We start from the raw sequence: 20,136 nt of genomic DNA, 5'->3' as shown, positions 1-20,136 counted from the left end.
GTGGGTGGAAACAGCCACGAGACAAGTTCCATCGTCTTCTCAGTGGCTAAATCTGTGTTTGTGTGAAGCTTTGTGAGAGCGTCTCCTCGATACTTCGCTGTCTCAGGTAACTTAGGAATTGTGCTCCTGCCCTGCCAATCATACAAAATGGTGCAGTAGGCAGGGCCTTGCCTGAGCTTTTCCACCATCCCCGGTGGAGTCTCTCTATGACAACGACTGGCCGTTGAGGCACTCCCGCCGCAAGCACTGTGCCGGCTTCCACCAGTCTCCGTTGTGGCAGCGGCAGATGGTGCAGTCGTCCACCTTTACTTCAATTCCGGCTGGGATGATCGTTGTTCCAGCAAAGCAATTTGGACCTGCCGCATGGGAAGGGAGAGAAAGACAGGGAAAGAAGGAATGAGAATGACAAGAAATGGATGTGGCTCTCCTGAGAAGCTCTCTTTTCGGAGGGGTGGTGGAGTGATGCAGAGAGCTGCAGGGAGTTAGGGGAGTCAGAGCAGACGTACAGATCTTTTCACGGGCATGCACCGATGGGCTTGTTTTTGCAACACTAAAGCGCTTTTGTTAGTCTCCCCTTCTCCCTCGACATGGAGCGCTTTGCATCCTAATGCACCGTGAGCAGAGAAGCCTGCCAGGCGCTGGCTTGGCAGTACAGAGAGGCTGGAGTACAGAGAGAGAGAGACAGAGGAAGAGAGAGAGAAAGCTGCTTTGAGAGGCAGTAGGGAGAATGGTGTTAATCACTTCAGTCTGTATGAAAAGGCCACAGAACTCCTTAGCAATTCCTAACAGAATTTTTTTTCCACGCGCACTCTGTACTGACTTCCAAAACAATGAAGATTAATTTTGACATCTGATTTATCCTTAAAACACTGTAGGATTTACTTGCATGGATTCCTTTTTGTTGATAAGATTCCTTTAATTCTGAGAAATGTTTGATTGTTCACCGCTGGAACACCTCACAGTCATCTATTTGATCATCTCCAATACACGGCAGATGGAGAGACAGATTAGCTAGGGTACATTTTAGGTTCTGTACTCAAGGAAACCGAAAACTTGGTTACCTTTGAGAGAATGCAGCACATTCATTATTGGTAAACACCACCTGATATTATTACATCTAATTTGTTACTATCTGCCTGCGGGTGATTTGAGGCTGTGTATCTTTTCCTCTGCCTCTTGAGACATAGGAGCCAGAAGGTGCCAGGAATTTTGCCCATGTTTTAATCATTTAAATGAAGCAATCAGCCGCCCAATTGGTGTGACGGTGACTTTGGATTGCTCTCAGTAGTCGGCTCTGTAAAAACCTGCCAGATTCAAAACTCCTCTGTGAGGAGTCATAAAAAACTCATATGTCTCATAACTCTTGAAGACACAGTAGCTTTCACAGCCAGTATTCATGGACATCTTAGTGCCCAGTGAATTTGATTTAGTATGGGCTGAGTTAATGCTATCAGTGTGAATGTGAAACGGTATGTGTTGCCTATCTGAGCAGCCCAGATACACACGATACACCTGGGCCACAGGCCAGTTGCATGCAAATCTACTCCACTACTCCATTTGTACACGCTAGAGCCCCTTTTCACAGAAGACATTTTGACATGTCACAGTGGGTGAGAAAAGCAAAAGTGTAATTACTAAAATAAATGATGGCTGAACTCCATTAAGCCTATGTGGTATTGTGCATGCTGGCTTTGCTAATGCATATCAAAATGTCAGCCATGGAAAAAGCATGTGAACGTGTTTATGGTAATGCAAGCTGAATAATCACGATCTTAGCTAAATATGGAAAAAGCCACAGTGACTAGAAGCTTGAGACGAGGCATGCCGTCATTTAACCAAGACCAGAGGATAGACAAACTGGGTTGGCAATGACTGCAATTAAGGTGCAGGAGACCTAGACTAACCGTGCAAACCTGACAATCAAAGCTGTTGGCTACCTAGTATCCCCATCTTTTGCCTCATCATAGATGAGTGTCCCATGCTTTGTTCTGACCTGATGAATCCTTTGAGCTTTGAGCTTAGAGGAGACATTGTGAGCGCTTGCCAAGTCTTAACTCTCATTGATCTGCCTCTGGATGGCTGGCACAGGTTACAGGACAAACTCAGTAGAGGTTGATGGGGGTAGGGGGTGACCGGTGCTGCTGCCAAGTGTGATTGTTTATAGCCAGACAGATTCAGAGCCACAAGGACACAGTTTCAGCTACCTGTCACCACTCAAAGGATACACGGTCACTCATCCGAACCTGTGATCAATTCATGGCCAATAAAATTTAGTGAAGTCAGAAAATGTTTGTCCTCTGTCAAAACTGTCCCAGCACATCATAGTCTCCCTGACTACTGATTAAGGAGTAAATGCATATTAGGCCTCATTACAGTCTATTTGGCTCAAATAGGATTCTTGCCTGAAGGAAAGAAATGATTCATACAAATTTACCTGCCAAAAACCTGCAATCCACAGGAAAAAAAAAAAATTCAGCTTGCCCACCAAATTTGATTCTGAATATGTTATTCAACCGTAGCGAGCTCTATAGCACAGCTACTCAATGATATGTCTATCAAAAAAATCTCAATGACAGCCCTCCTCTGGCAGATCTATAAATAGTTTAATCCGATTGTGCTAAGAAGACGCTGCCCATTTTCAGACTACTACTTATCATTTTCATCATGAGAATTATATAATTACATGTATCCCCCGATGCTTTTACAGTATGTAATTCATGATAACGATTACAGCTGAATCAGTCGGAGTCGGACTCATTGAATGTGAAGCTCAGAGATAAGCACTCCCACTGGCTGACTGCTCCATTGTGTTGCCTTCTGCTCTCTGTTGCTGTTTAGTAACACCAAGAAGCAGACATACTAAAAAGCTACATTCCTATGATGGAGGGATTTGACAAAAAAGTCGAGGTTAAAATTGTATAATATTATATATAGATTATATACAGATAATAAGTGAAATGTATTGTCTAAAATAGTTTTTAAACATTGAAATGTAGTTAAGACCTGTCTCACATGACTTAACAACCACATCTATCCCTATTTTAGCCCAAATGTTACCTACAATATAAGAATTAATTTCAGCCCTTGTAAATCCTGACTGGTTTTGGATATTTAAACAACCCAAACACTCTTCTTTAACAACAGTATGAGAATGAGTGGGTTCAGCTACCTTTCACCCTCGCTGGAACAGTGCAAATGCAGTGCAGCTGAACCTCCTACACTGCAGAGATTGTCTGCAGATGCAACAGCCGTGTCAATCATGACACTGAGTAACCCAGCAGATGTACAGTAATCCATACAGAATATGCTTCTTTACCTCTGGAACTAGACTGTCGCATGAAATCTTGTGAGATCCACATCTCTTGAGTCTCACATTTTGGGTTTTGGATAAATCTCTCTCCACCATAAGAGGAGGGTGTGAGACAGTAGACATAAGACTTTCATCTATTGTATTTTGAAATGTTTAGCTGTCAGCGATTTAACAAGCTTTTCCAGCTTTTAATTTTCCCAACAGTCTGGTCTATGACCCATATCAGCTCCAGCTGTAATTTGCATTTAGTGCAAGACATTTAACATTTTGAGGATGTTGATATTATAACCTGCATGTTAGTATGGTGGTATTAGCTCAAAGTAAATTCACACAGAGCATGGTTGTAAAATGAGAAAAAACTAAAGTATAACTGAAAAATGTGTCACAATATAAAAGCCTGTGGCATAAGGTTAAATGACTGTGGTTAGACCCACCACAAACTGTTGCTATATTTGTACAATACATTTATCCAGTCTTGCTTTTCTTCCCTGCTAAAATAAAATATATTTACTGCACAAAACACATTGGCATTTTAAAAGCACTGTTCTCATTTCATATAATTATTTGACACCAGCACTTGCAGCAGATAAAGTAAAAGACAAATGGGGCACATTATAAGTAAAAGTCTTCGTTTCATAGTTCCCTGTCCCTTGGCCAAAAATGAGAACTAAACAGTATTCCTCCATTGTCTCCCCACAGTCCTCAGTCATCCACTCCCATAGAGACTTATCTGGCTGCCAGAGCCTGACCAGGCGCCCTTGGGGAGCCTGGAAACGGCAGGCCTACCCTGAAATGCCAAGGGTGTCACTGTGTCCTGTCAGCCTGGATTAGCTCTCTCCTAGCAGCTTCAGCAGCCTTGTTAGTGTGGGTGTTTTTTTATGTGTGTGTGAGAGTGTTGAAATAAAAGAAAGAACGCAAGGGGGATGAAGAGAGAATGAGAGAAAATGTGTGGGAAAAAAGTGGGTAGTTGTGGTGAAATGGCCATTTAGTATCTGCCTCAACCTGAATCTCCTTTTTTTATTTATCAGCCAGCCTCTGCTTGAAATAGGAAAAAGAGTTCAGGAAATACATATTGAGTGCTTTCAAAGGGGATACTAAATTGTTTCTCCATTTGAGGCGTGGCACTTCACGTAATGAGAAGACTGAATGCAGTAAACAAGGCATCAGAGTACATCTTATTGTTTATCAGGTTTTCATTTGAGCTCAAGGAAACTTCCTTTGCCAGCTCTCTAATTACCAGGCGCCTTTGATGTTGGTGTGATGAAATGACAAAGTAAAGACCTTTTGATTTTGAGCAATGCAGCGGCCAGTTTTGTCTGTGCCCTTAATATTGACACACATGCACTACTACTTGATGTTGATCAGTCGGGATCACATTGCAGACGAGTAGTTACAGTATACTTTTGTCATAAAGACCTGTCCCTCAGGATTGATGCTGGCAAAGGGACATCGCCCACCTTGCCTTGTAAATAGCCAATGAACCATAGGAATCCTATAATTCTAATTTAGGGATTGGCTGTGTGTGACAAGGGCACCAGGGCACCGTGAGATAAAAGACTCTCTGAGGACCCATTAGTCCGTCCCACCATGCCTTTAATCAATGGGCTAATGTTTACTCTGCTTAGTGTGTCATTTATAATTAAAACTAGTACTGCTCATTAGTGTACAACGGGCCCAAGGTAATAATTTTAATTCATAAAACATCAATTACATCCTCATCCTCTGAAGGCGCGGTCATCAAATGGCGATACCACAGATAAACTTTCCATCATTGGTTTAATGAAAATTTAATGTGTGTTGAATTCCAGACGAGATGAGTGTTTACCGTTTTTACAGATGGGGCAGCACTGCTCCGGCTCATACACAGGGTTGACACACTCTGGGACGGCACAGTCGGACACCACACAGTGCACCTCATTATTTGGTTCGCAGCGGCACCATTCACAGGGTGACGGCTGTGGGCAGAAGGGGGAGGAAAAACAGCGAATCGAGGTTAGATGATTCAGTAGGTTTCACCTGTGTGTGTGTGTGTGTGTGTGTGTGTGTGTGTGTGTGTGTGTGTGTGTGTGTGTGTGTGTGTGTGTGTGTGTGTGTGTGTGTGTGTGTGTGTGTGTGTGTGTGTGTGTGTGTGTGTGTGGGTTGAATGTGTGTGGTTGTGTGTGTGCTCTCTACATGACTAACAACTGATCAGCTGAAGAAACAGTCTGGTCCTATCTGCATATTTGCTGATATTTTCCAATTAGAAATACTTGTATTATAAGATGCAGCTCATCCTGTCTTGGCAAACAAAGAAACAAATTGATAAATTATTCACAAAGCCAGTTTTATTAGGCTACTTGCATACTTAATAAACAAAGCGCGTAGCTGACTTTGAATAGAATCACTGGAAATAACTAATAAGGGGTTTTATAAAGTGTTGTTCATGATATTTAGTATTTTGGTGCATTCTGCTCCAGCCTGCCTCAGGAAACAGTTCAGAGACTTATCTTACCACCTCTGCAACATGTAAATCAGTGCAATGCAGCTCCCTTTTTCTCTTCCGCCACTTTCTTAAGTCTATCTGTACAATGTCTCTTGACCGGAAAATGAACTGTAATGCAATTATATGGAGTGGAAAAATACAAACTGTTTCCAAATCATGAAAGGTCAACTGTTCATCGTCTTACAGTACATTTTCTCCCTGTTCAGTGCAGTAAACATTCTTTTGAGGACCTCTCTGCACCAAGCATGCTCTTTCAGCCGGTAACCTCAGAGAGTCAAATCTTACATGATCCCTTTTTTTGGTAGATAATGTATGTGGAGAGATTAGTTCAGCTGAGTCACAATTACAGTGGGTAAGTTCATCTTTTAAAAGGTCCACACATAAAGTGGCCAAAACATAAAATGCAATCAAAGAGTTACTGTGCATATGCGGTATACACTGATGTGATCAGGCATAACATTATGACCACTGACAGGTCAAGTGAATAACACTTCATCACGGCCCCTGTTAGTTGGGGGGATATATTAGGCAGCGAGTGAACATTTTGTTCTCAAAGTTGATTTGTTAGGTCAAGGTCAAGTGTAAGGATTAGAGCCTGTTTGACAGGCCATTGTGACGGCTAGACGACTGGACCAGAGCATCTAACTGCAGCTCTTGTGGGGTGTTTCAGGTCTGCAGTGGTCAGTATCTATCAAAAGTGGCCCAAGAAAAAGTGATGAACTGGCAACAAGGTCATTGGTGGCCAAGGCTCATTGATACACGTGGGGAGCGAAGGCTGGTCCCTGTGGTCCGATCCAACAGACCAGCTACTGTTGCTCAAAAGGCTGAAGAAGTCAACACTGGTTCTAATAGCAAAGGTGTCAGAATAGACAGTGCATCACATCGTTTGTTGCATTTGGCAGCAAAAGGGACCCACACAATATTAGGCAGGTGGTCATAATGTTATGCCTTATTGGTGGTGACTATTTAAAACCAACCTTTTTGTCAACAAATATTTGAAAATGACTCCTTGAAGAGACCAATACATTTCTGTGAAAGGATAGCTTTGCATTTTGGGGAAAAAAGACTTACTCATTCCCAAGAGATAAATGAAAAGATCTATTGTCACCTGTGTTGTGAAGATGTGTCTGTTTTCTCCATTCTTTATAAACACATGATGTGCTTATTTGTGAGCTTTAGATGTGCTGCTCCTAAGCTAACCAGCCACTCAGCTCAAGGACAGACATGAAAGTAGTTCTCAACTAATTCCAATGACAAAAGAAGCCTTCCTTACCAAAATAAAGAACTACTGCTTTAAATGCTAGACGTTCTGCTTTGAAATTAATGATTTTGTTTTTCTTATTATGCCATCAACTGTCCCAAATGCATTAGTTCGAGAACATTTCCTACATTTCCATCTAGTAGAGACAAATTGAATTGTAGTAATGACAGCAATAATTTTACTGTTCACAATCCAGTTTTGTTTAGAGATAAGTGAAGTGACTGTGGTAATCCTGGAGGCCTCCTTGTGACTTTCATCAGCCAATTTTGCCACGCTGCATTAAGTGGTACAAAAAGGAAAGTGTCAGACATGTATATTTATTAGGATTTATGCAGTCTGGATGCACTGCAGCCACAAATTGGGTGTGAACAACATTTAGAGATGGAGACTGGTAAACACTAGAAAGGAAAATTAGCGCATCGCCTATTTTCTAATCGTGGTCATACTGCTTGATCTTAGAGCAGTCTCCAGTATGTTTTTGGTAGATTGAGATGTCCAAAAGCTCCTGTGAGGATCAGATCAGGAGCAAACTAAGACAGCTTCCCTTCCTTATATATCAGTTTCCATCCCTGAGGTAGAAACCTGCCTCAACTGTTTATTAGATACAGTTGAATTGATGTCAGACAACTGTCCAGTGGGATAAAAAACGAGGATGCGGAACCATCTCTGTGATATTATATTTATAGAGGACAACAAAAAGTTAGTCAGATTTAAGATCACGTCCCTTACAAGGGAATTAATAAGTGCAAGAGCAGCAACTGCATTTAAGTGTGGACGTGTCTGTGACTTGTTTGTGTCTTGGTATAAAAAGCCGTGTTCTGTGTCTCTGCTTTAAAAGATTCACACTCCAACTGATGTTGATGGGAGATTTCTTCTTATTCAATGTGTCTGTTGCATATTTTAGATACACCAGCCTCTGATGTAAGAACCAGTCTCAAGGCTTTTTCCTTTTTAGTTGAAGCTGCACTTAAATGATAAAGGTTTTTAAGAAATACCCATATAGATGACATCAGAACTTATACCTTGAACTACCTCTCATTATAAATTCCTGTCAGAAATCTCACTCATATCTTACCCACACAAGGAGTCAACACAAGTCTACTCATAAAAACAAACCACTGCAGAAATATATCTCTTTCACACAGTTTAACACCCTTACATGTATCCGTCCTTCTGTCAGTTTGAGGGCTCATACAGAAATGTACCAATTAAACCGAAAGACAGTGTCTCATACATATGGATGATAGACTACATTTTGTCAGCCTGACAGGCATAACCTGCGGGGGCATAAAAGGTGGGATTCAGGGTCAGTAGAGGAGCATATAGGGCTCTGCCTGCCACATATGATGTGCATTTGTGATAATGACTACATTTTAGGTTATGATTCTGCATGTTTCTCCAATAGAGATATTTGGTTTGGTCGTAGGGCCAGAAATTACAAATGTAAAGCTGAGCTCGGCTGTCTCTTAGCTTTCCAGGTTGAGTGAAGATGAGGCACCCAATCCAGGGACAATATATAAAAGCAATTACACCCTTTACATTGACACTGCCAGCAGCAAAATCCCAGGTTCACTCAGTTGTGTTGGGTAATAATAATAATGTCACCAGGGAATTGAAGCAACACTGGTTTGCAATAATGAAATGCACAGTGTTTAAATGAAGGTTCAGACTCGCTCAGTGTGTTTACATGTAAATTAGCTTGGTTAATGCATGAATCCTGAATAAAATTTTGGCCATATTAACTATATAATTTAAAATCATGAGAAGCATTTATCCTTTTTTTGTCTGAGAAATAGTAGCTTGAGTACTGCAATACAAACAGGTCACACATAGACAACATATTGTCCTTCAAAAACACATCTTCAGCTTCAGGTATTTACTTGTTATTCAGAAAAACAAAACAATATGCTAAATTGGGAATTAAAGTCTTGCAAGAAAATCTGAATACACAGGATAAATTGGATTGCTGCTCTTGTCCTTTGTTACTGCTGATAAGATGAAGAAACTGAAACCAGAATGCAGCAGAGCCCTGGCAGCCAGAAACAAAAAATGGGCTCAGTGTTTAATGCTGAAAGCTCATTTTATGCTGAAATGAGAGTGGCTGGAGGAGTCAGGCGACAGACCTGCATTGACGCAGAAAACAGAAATCTACATGTTGGTGAAATAATATATAAAACAATACAGAAATGACAATGTCTTATGTTCTGTCAATACATAATACCAACATTATAATAAAAACGAGGTAAGGACTTTAAGGCAAAATCTAAAATATTTCCAAATTTATATACTCACTAATAGTATGTTTCTGACAGGGGTAGTGTTTGTGTTTGTGTTTGTGTGTATGAGCATACTTGCACTAAGAATTAACCCTAATGCAATTTCACTGCTGCTTCTCCTGGTAATGATGGCAACAGGCTCACAGCATAACACATAACATCCCTCTCCCTTACAGAAGCTTTTCTCAGCCTTAGATGGCCGAGCAAATGCCTGTTAGACGTGTCTAATAATGAGTTGAGGCTCAGCACAACCATGAATTCACTGTAGAAGCAGCACAATTAGATAAGTGGAAAGTAAGGATCCAGATAACAGATTTTGAGTCAGCTGCCAAACATCCAACAAGGAAATTCCACCAAAACATAAAATGGGGACAATTAGACACAGTTTCACGAGAGACTGCATCTGGTACAGATAGACATTCAGTATTACTATTGTAGTGGATCGAGAGGGAGATAATTAGACATATAGAAGTCCTTAAAGAACACATCAGTGATGCATGGCTGAATCTGCTAAACCTGCCATTTGGATTTTGTAGCAAAGTCATTGTCTCAGATAGTGGCTGGTGGTGGATATTAAGAGTTAACTGGAATTAAGCTGAATTAACATATATTATTCATTTGGTTTTAGGCAATGTAGTCAATGCTCCAACTGAAGCCAGAGCCAGAAACATCAGAACTGTGTCTCTTTTTGTTTTTCCCAACTAATATTCTTTTTTCTTTTTTTTCTGTAGAAGTAATATGAAATAAGACTTTCACATTAATGTATGTAATACTGAAAATCATTCAGCTGTCTTTCTTGATCTCACAGGAACCACCATGGGTATACAGACAACAGGATCGGCTATGAGAGACATTGGCATCGCACACTTTGCATTTAAAATTGAATAATATCAAAAATAAATGCCATTTTATTATAAAATCTACCACACTGACCAGAGATGCAGCTCAGGTAAAAGCCAATCATTCCAGATGCTTCATAGAGGGAAGGATAATTAAAACTGTGATTTGAAAAATGAAACTACTTCATGTACTTATGTCACATTGCAGGTTTTGTCAATGTACTCAGCGGTGCCTGGTGCTTTCAGTGCATCCTTTTGTGTGAGGTCTACTGTGAAGAGGATCAGTCACGCCTTAGCCCAGGCTCACAAAAGAAAATGGAGCACCAGCACTGAATTTAGACGTGCTGCCAGATGTTTTGGTGAAGAAAAGTCTCCTGTTGTCCTCATCTTATTGGCTGGCTTTTCGAGTCAATTGGCTGTCATGCCTTTCATTCCCACCCTGAGACAAATGGAGACGGGGCAGGGAAGCAATGAATAGTCAAATAACCTTCAGCTGGGGCAAATGGTAATGTAAAATACTTTGAGGCTGGACAACAGGGTCATGGGGAACTCACCCATGCGGTTAATAGGAGTGACGACAATGGATTGACAGTCAAACTGCATGCTGCTGTTGTCCAAGTCAAAACAATATTTTACCAGTGGTCAGGGAATACAGAGAGAGAGAGGAGGCAAGACTCGTGCATGGGGGGAGCTGGATGATAAAAACACTGGTCATATTTATATAAGTAGTACTTTCAGTGCAAGTTCAAACTTGTCTGAAAATTCTTTGTGGCCTAATTATTTGAACAGGAAAATCAATTTGAACGATCATTATTTCTGATTTTATGCCATTTTTGTTCTCAGAAGTGTCAGTGCTGAAAAGCAGCGACTAATTATTGTGTTTGAATGTGTGGACTAAGTGCACATGCCGCTTTGAATCCATTACTTTAATTGTCTGCACATGTGTTTTACAGAGCATTGTTGTAATTATGGTACGCAAAATTCTGCAGGGGTCTTTGTTGTACTGAGAGAAAAATTTAAAGTTACGAAAAAAAAGAGATATAACAAGAGAAAAACATTTTAAAAAACAGTAGTTTTCTATTATTTCCATCTATTACGTGCATAACATGGTTTTCTCTGAAAATGAAATTGTCTTATCATTTAAAGTGCTCCCTCTTAACTGCACTGTGCTGGATAGATTAGTACCTGTCTCTTGGGGATTTAAGGAAGGTAAGTAAAAATAAACTCTAGGCTGCGTGTTTCAGCTGTTATACAGTGCTTGCAAGTTAATCAATTAGCATTAGTTGTTTCTAAATGGGAAATGATGGTCTGATGGTTGACATTTACTGTGTCCCTTTGTCACTGAGAATGCCGAAGCCCTCCCCCCTTTCTCAGCTCTGTATCCCTTCCTGGGGGCGGATCGCAGGAAACACGGACGGGATTGTTCACATTTGAGTTCACATCCCAGCCCTGGCCTGACGATCTGGGATCTGAACTCACCCTATATCTCCTGGTTCTTGATTGTAGCTGTGCTGAGGCCAGAGGCACGCCGGCAGCCATGCTGGGCGGGCTGGTCCCTTCCTCATCTGATGGGGAACCCTGTAGGTGAAACACCTACTAAGGTTGAGTGGCATGTCTCTCTTACAGGGCAACAAAACAAATTAATAGAAAATACACCCACTGGTAGGAAATCTGCACCTGAAAAGTCCACATCAGTATTAAACACTAAGCTGCTAAGAAGTAAATACTCGAGTTGACAAAATCCTTGTGGGAAATATAAGACTTATTTGTCAGGTTGCTGATACACAAATTACCAGCATTAGATAGCATAACAGTGGCAGTATACTCTGTTTACATAAGACTTAATGACTGACCAATTGCAAGATGTGATTCTCCCTATAATGAAACTGTCAGCTGATGCCAAACTATGAATAGCTACATCAATCCGCCATTCAAACCTAGACAACCAGACGCTCTAAACTCATATCTCCTTTGTTATCTTTTTGGGAAGCTGCATCTCTGCACTCCCTCTCTATCATCTGCTACTGAATATAAATGTACACGTCTGCATAGCGCAGCACACATGGAAATGCCAATGAGGCCCGCACCAAAGGTTAAGCTGTCGGCATCTCTAAACAGGGGTCTGTATCCCAGATCCTGACGGCCTTTGATTTCCTTGAACACTGCAGGGTTCCAAAAGCTTTCATGTCCTCTCTGAAAAGACCCTACCTCCACTACCTCCACACTGGATCTACCAAGACGTTGGAGTTACTTGTGTGGTGCTCAGATATGAAGGGTGATAATCCTACGCCAAACATTTTCTTCCTCCTGATTTCTGTCATGTCAGTTTCACCAAGACAAGCAGTAGGAACAAATGAATGTCTTTTTTTTCTCCCTCAAAAATGAAGAAGCGTCCTTCCTCTCAACGGCTAGTCAAGGTTAGCATGATGGTGAGGTTGAGTATTGATGTACTTGATCTCACATTAAACTGTGTGGCTTATGCACACACAGCAGCCCTTACGCAGTCTGTGGGCTCGCATCCCAATGCAGGACTGAATTTGATGCTGTCTAACGTGCAAACACACCAGTCAGTACAGATTAGGTACATGGGTTTTGAACAGGTACAGCCCACACACCCATTGTTAGTAGTAGCATTACCTCATTCTCACACCGATGTAATGCAGAACAGCAACAAACAATTATTATTCATCAGAAATCTTTGCTCATTTGCTTGTTATTCGACTGAGTAATGAACAAATAATTTTGATTCAAAAAAATGTCAAAATGTTAATCACAAATTTTAAAAGCCTAAGGTAACATCTAGAAACTTCCTGTTTTGTAACCAGTTGTATTTGATATTTATGCTTGAGTAATGACTGAAATAATTCATTGCATTTCTAAATTGTTGATTCACATTTATGCTGATTGACTAATCAGTTAATCAACCAATTATTTCAGCACACGCATAATGGCCCCTTGAGGCATAAAAATCCATGTTAACACTGGAAAACCAGGATGTTATGACTCCCCCTTCATCTGACTAAATGTATGACAATGAAAATGAGCAGCAACTAAAAAAAGGTGATGGACAGTTCCTTGTCACTGTTTTTTTCTAGTCTCGTTCCTTTGTTTTTTTTCCATAGATAAACTGGAATAATAATGCTTGCCTACATCTTATTTGGCGTAACTCACTGTGTAGCCCCCTGCCTGCACCAATTTGCTCCTGTGACATGACATGCTAATATTCCCAGGTGTGACATGTTCTAACATCTCCCTGCAGAGATGTCTTTTCCTCACCTTGAAGTCATTGTGAATGCAAAGTGAAACAAACATAGGACAAATAATAAGACGTTCTGCAGGAGACAGACAGTACAAACACAGTGTTTCCTAATACTGAAGAATGCCTACATCAGGTTGTGATTTTTATGTGAAGCACAGTTTACTTTGGGATCCCTGATGTTATTGAGGAATAGTTAAACACAAAATTAAATGTTTTCATGGCAGTCAAAACAGCAATGAGATTATTTGAATTTAAAAAAGGAATTAGTGGTAACTGATTAGATTTCAAGTCAAATTGCAGATCAAATTATTTTTAATGAAATTTGTAAACCAACATTTGCCTTCAACAGAAACAGTCCTCAGCTTCCTCCTTAGATTTTATATTTATAAATCAACTAAATACTGAAATTATCAAATGATAATTATCTATCCCTATCTTTGAGGCTGCATCAATCAATATTTCTATGTCAAAAATGGGTAATATGGTAATTCTAACTAACTATACAGAAAAGCAATGCTCTCACAAGCACCATCTCAAGATGCCACTGTGAAAATCCCCTTTTAAAAACCAACCCTAGACTGCCTTCACAGCACCAAAAGGCAGGCTGATAATGTCAGTGAATACAGAGGTGCATTTAAGAGCCAGATATAGTACTTCCCCAAGACCTGGTGGAGACCAAAAACAGAGCTAAAAGAAGAGTGAATATATGAATACTAAAGTTGCTGTGTGTCTGCTGGATGTGTAAATTGACAACTATTTGTCATTTACCCTAATGACTTCATAAAATGAGTCATTGTCTTGGTTTTGAGTTAAGAGCTTGTTCTGCTATACCTTAAAGTAGCCGAACGATAAATGCGTCAATCAATGAGTCACTGTGCATATGCAGTATACACCAATGAGGAATAAGATTATGACCACTGACAGGTCAAGTGAACATAGCACCTGTTAGTGGGTGGGATATATTAGGCAGCAAGTGAACATTTTGTCTGCAAAGCTGATGTGTTGTAAGCAGGAAAAATGGTCAAGTGTAAGGATTTGAGTGAGTTTGATTATGGGCCAAACTGTGATGGCTAGACGACTAGGTCAGAGCATCTAAAAAACTGCAGCTCTTGTGGGATGTTCCCAGTCTGCAGATGTTCTACGTATCTATCAAATGTGGTCCAGGGAAGAAGCAGTGAACCGGCCAGGGCTCATTGATACATGTGGGCATTTGGCAGCAAAAGGGACCTATACAATATATGAGGCAGGTGGTCATGATTTTATGCCTCACCAAAAACAAAATGAATGTATCGTGCTTTTATACATTCATCTCATTTGTCTCATATTGTGAGATTTTGTGTTAATCCAGTAGATTTTCACAGAGCATATTGGTGCTGAATAGTTGAATTTTTCAGTCCTATTTATCTGAAAGCATAAAATGTCCTTGTGTTAACAGTTCAGAAAAAAGCTTAGATGAAGTAATATGCTCCGACTTGTTCTGCTTTAAAATATTGATAGCTCCAATGAGAACAAAGTTAACAAACTGCTAACAAATTTTGTCTGTTGTTTTGAGATGACCCTTTTGTAGAACTTTTTTTTCTGAGAAGTTTTGTCAAAGCTCTGAAATAATTATTTACTATAGGCTGTGTATGAGAGGGGTCCTGAATAAATAGGAACATTGCATATCTGTTTAATCTGTTTTTTATTTGATTTATGTCAATATATCCCTTAACAATGGTGCTGAACACTGCTACTGATCGTGCTAATTAGTCTTGGAGATGCTTTTGAAAGGTTAGTTTCCAGCATTGTTCTAGTGCTGGGGCACTTATTACCACATTAAAACAGTAGCTAACAATTGCTGCTTCAGTCACTGTGGTGGTCTGGCAAGTGGCAACACTTAACAGGTATTTGCTTGGAACATGTATCATTTCAAGTTAGCCAACTTCAACAATCAAATATGCTTTTGTATACTCACTTATCAGCATAAATCTGTTCTACCTCTGATTTGGAGAAGCCATTACTCACAGAGCGGCCACTGGCTTTTTCTGCCAGTTTACCTCATATTGGAAAAATGTGGTGGCTGTTTGTCTATGGAAAATTGTCTTTGTCTATTCTCTGTTGTTGTGATATAATCTGTTTGGTGGCAAGTATCTACAGTACCAACAAATATTGGGTACACTAAGTGTCCTATGTTGAACCTCAGTTGTTAAATCGAGGGCAGGATACATTTAAAATCTAACTTTTGTATGGCTATTTTAAAAGTACACCCAAAAATGTGGTTTTTAATTGGTGTTTTACCGCATTTGGATGACACAGCTATAATCAGTGTAATATTCAGAACATATTTGCTAAATCATGAACAAAAGGCACCGTTAATCATAGAGCTACACTGTTGTTTAGGCCACATTGTGTCGTGTTGTGTTATTATTACACTTACAGCCCCAATCCACTTGTGCAGGATGTGAATGGGGAGGTTTCCTCATGGGCAGCAACAGTTTAAACACAGACCTTAGTTGTCATGCTCATAGTGTCATTTCTAATCAGGCAGCGTTGTCATGCTCTGTAACAGCTGCAGAGACACTGCTCTGATGGGTAAAAAGCAGCGCTCCCTTTGCAGGAGACACAGGGCCACACTGGATCTGCCGGCAATGACTCAGTGTCCACAAATCAAAAGCATTAAAACACCGCTGTAGCATCCATTAGTTTCGTAATGCCGGGTGAATGTTCAGTTGATGGTGCAGGGAGTTGAAGGTGGAGGGGGATAGCATCACTCTGGGAGGCTGCCATCTTAGTGCCCTTGGCCAATAAACACATTTTCATGAAGCTTTTACAGCACACCAACAACTGATATAACACACTACCTGAATATGTACCACACATAAGCCTTTGCTGACTCAAACCCTAACAGCTGCCCACCACTGGTCAACTGCTCTTGTTCTGTGTTTTGTTCTCTCTAAACGGTATATGGCAAAGACAACAAGCAGTGTGAGGGTGTCTGTTTGATCTACTTCACTATTCATGGCCTCTGTTGCCATGAGACATCATAGACTTTGCATTGTGTTTGAACCCATTCATCTACTTGCCCTGGTTGGGAGTGATTATATGACTGTATATGAACAGCAGAGACAAACTGTCACGTACGATGGTTACCTCAGTGGCATCCAGACTTTCATAAAATTGATGCTTTGATTGTGACTGAATCTACTTGGCAAAATCAATCCAAGTTATGAGCATTGGTTGGACTCCATATATGAACCCCCAAAGCAGTTCAGATAGGTTCCTACAAACTATTTTACCACCACTGTGCCATTAGAAAATAAGAAATATTTCTCCTGTGATAAAGTGCACATTGGAAATTGAAATTAAAGGTAGCCTATAACCTGATATATGCTGGACCTTGTGATGCAAGTCAGGTCTTACCTTGAATTCTTCCAGGATTTTATACGTTTTCCCCCTATACTCGCAAAAGTTTTTAACCTCCTTGCACTCGGGGCAGCATCCATTGTGCTCCACTTTGGTGCACTTGGGATGCAGTTTGGGGCACTCAGGCTGGTCGCACACAGGCCCGTCCTCCGTGCACACGCACGGACAGTTCGAGTGTCCCGGGTAGAAGCGCTCCCCGAGTTTGTAGACGAAGCCACTGTCGTCCACGCATCCTTTCCCCCGGTAGTCATCGAAGACGATGTTTTCACCGGCGGTCCGCTCCGCCTCATCTGCGGCGTAATCCTCGGGGTTACCCACCGTGGCGGCAGACACGGTGCCCAGGGCAAGAAGGAGGACGACGGCGGGCGAGAGGAGAGGCCCCATCCTTCGCCGCAGCATCGATATCCACATTCAACAAGATTGAGTGGATGTCATCTTTAGGCTCCCGGTATCCTCTCCGGATCCGTCCTGCGCTTCATTATCATCACCATCATCATCACCATCACTTGAGGAAATGGGCTGCAGTGGAACAAATAAGAGATGATGTGATGGATGGTGACTGTGCTGCTGTTGTTTTGCACATCCTCAAAAAAAAAAAGAAAAAAAAAAAGAATTAAACCTCACCTTCCCAGCACTTTTCCCTTTTGCTTAAGCCTATGTAGATTAGATTCGCTGTGTCCTACTGCTGCAGCCGGTTGTCTTTATGGGGATCATTCAAGTTTATGTCATTGTTTTTCTATCTCTAGAGACAAATGGGATTCCCTAGTGCAGCTTACTCAACAGGCTAATGCCATCACTCATGAAAGGAAAATTGAAAAACCTTTATTAACATATGAAGCATTTAGTCTTATGTGTGCTGCTGCTGCTGCTGCTGCTGCTGTTTCTGTATGTGTGGTGCGCAAGGATGCTCAGACAGCCTACAAATTATCTTCTTCCTGCAAAAATCTCAGCAACAGCCTAACGTACAACAACAGAGGGAAAAGGTTAAAACATCCATTATGTGAAGAGGGTGGAGTGTAGGTTATTTTTCACATTATTCCTCTCCATATTCATTAACAAACCCAGCCTATTAGCCATTTCTGGACATTTTAAAACTCTGTGGGAGCGACTGGAGACAACAGGTAGCTATTAGTCTTCTATCAGATTCCCCTTGAAGGCAGCACTTGTGTAAATCACTGCTTCAACATTGGATTTACAGTAACCTGTTCTTACTTAATCATCCGTGTGACATGCAGATGTCCCGAGTCATTGTTTAATGCGCAACGATTTAAACCAAAAAAAAAAAAAGAAAAAGCATTGCCTACCCCATTCGGAGGAGGGGAGAAAAACCCAAACAGTTAAGCATTATCTAAGGCCTGGATGGAAATAAACATTTTTTCTCCTAGCATGAAAGCAAAGTGCAGTGCGTCTTGACAGATCAATTGAAATGCCAGGGATGCAAATTAGGCGACATGGCAAAACTCACCGCGTTGAATTAGCTGGATATCCACTCAATGTGAAGCCAGAGAGCCCGACACATAGAGGGGCTGTAGTCGATTTAGCCCCTTGGAAACTTCACTTTATCCACAGGGTGAATTTACCAGGCTCCACAAGATACTATAATCCTCCCCCTTCGGTCTGTGATGATGAGGTTTAAAACCAATTAAACAGCTGTTGGAGATACGGTTCCCCCTTTTCCAGCGCAAAGAAAACCACATCCACATAAAAGTAGGTCTGCTTCATGGTTATCCTCATCGGACTCACCTTTTTGAGACAATATCACAGTTCACGTCCAGAGGCATGCGGTGCGGAAAAAGAGAAACAGCAAAAATAAAAGGGAGAAAAAAAATCCTCTGTAGCCTTTCCTGAGAACCCGTCAATTCAATATTTCCCAGTGATGCAGGTGGATATTAGAAGCAGCAGTCAGTCTTGTTGCACATACGTGCGTGTGTGTAGCCGGTACATCCAAGGGATAATACAAAAACAAGATCCCGATGGGTAGAAGTTAAGAAATAACCCATTACAGGCATCAAAGCAGGTCGTTGCGTGGTTTTTTTGCTTTTCGCCAGAGGACGCATTCGGCAGCAGACGAGACGGAGGAGGGAGCGCTCCGACTTTCAGCACCTTGGAGAGCGACTGTCTCCCAAGTCCTGCACCGAGCAGAGGAGAGGAGAGCGCCCCCCTCCCTATCCCCAGACCCACACCTCCCCACCACCACCACAACCCCCCTCTATCTCTCTATATTTGTCACTCATAGACAAAACAATGCTCACATCACAACAACTCTGACTGCATTGGTGAAATCTGCTCCCTGGAAGAGTTTCGGGCTAAAATAAAGTCAGGCGACGAGATAAGTGGTCAGTGGTCAAGAAGGACCCGGAGGAGGAGGGGGGGGGGGCTGGTAAATTGAGGAGGTGGGTTAGATCTGTCAGATGTGTCTGAGTGCCTTTTTGTGTTTTTAAACGGGTGCGCCCTGCGAGCACGTTCGGTGTCATCATCCGTCTGTGTTTATGTGTGCGTGTGTGTACGCGTGTGCATGCATGCGTGTGCAGAGTGTCTTCACACATGACCCGCAGCATGTTTCCCTGAGTCACTCATTATTTGCAGCACAGTTTACAGAAACTCATTTGTATTCTGTGGTGCAACGCAAAAAAGGGGGAAGTCTGACTTGCTCAGCCCCTACAACAATAATGGAAATAAATACAGTAGGCTTTGCAGAGCATCCGCTTTGTTTTACAGATGGTAGCCCGTAGGGGCCACTGCCTGACCACATTCAGTCTGAGCACAGCTGACTGAGTGGCACCCAAAAGACCTTCACTTAATTAGTCATTCCCACAAGGGATCATGCACATCTTATCAACGCCAACCTTATGGGCTGTTTTGTTCAAATATAACTCTGCACTCATGGCCTCGATCTGAGTGATTAAACCTGCTATTTAGCAGGAGTTCTTTCACTTGAAACACCTGTCAACCCCCAGGGTGGCTCAGTCCAAAACTCACCTCCACACAGTATTACATATGATACATCCCATGAGCATCTGCTGCATGCTTGACCCTTCACAGAAGGTCAAATCCAACCAAAATGTTCTTGCATGTATCTACTCCTCTACTTTCCACCTGACTGAAAACCAGCTGCAGGAAAAAGAAAAAAAAAAAGATTTATATGGCTGTTTACAGTCACACAGAAAAAATGTTCAGATTATCCTTGCAGCTCTGGAATGGTTTCGGGCATGAACTCTGCAATAAACCTTACCACATATACAGAATGCTAAAAAGCATGGGTTTAAAACCTGCAATCCCATGTGGATTTGCCATCTCTATCTTATGC

At 41.5% G+C, this 20,136-nt stretch overlaps 1 protein-coding gene across 1 annotated transcript; it reads right to left on the bottom strand.

Moving 5' to 3' along the window:
- Positions 1-204: 204 nt before the first annotated feature.
- vwc2l (von Willebrand factor C domain containing 2 like) lies at positions 205-17,240 on the bottom strand (the record flags this gene model as incomplete). The annotated part of the gene is made up of 4 exons (XM_083996192.1): positions 205-356; positions 5,136-5,265; positions 11,648-11,746; positions 16,827-17,240. 4 exons carry the CDS (start codon positions 17,238-17,240, stop codon positions 205-207), a joined length of 795 nt encoding a protein of 264 aa, XP_083852318.1.
- Positions 17,241-20,136: the final 2,896 nt, after the last annotated feature.

This window comes from Trachurus trachurus (genome assembly GCF_905171665.1).
Source record: "Trachurus trachurus genome assembly, chromosome: 21".
NCBI classification, from domain to species: domain Eukaryota; kingdom Metazoa; phylum Chordata; class Actinopteri; order Carangiformes; family Carangidae; genus Trachurus; species Trachurus trachurus.
The sequence above is the reverse complement of the archived record's forward strand: the minus strand, read 5'-3'. Positions and strand labels throughout refer to the sequence as shown.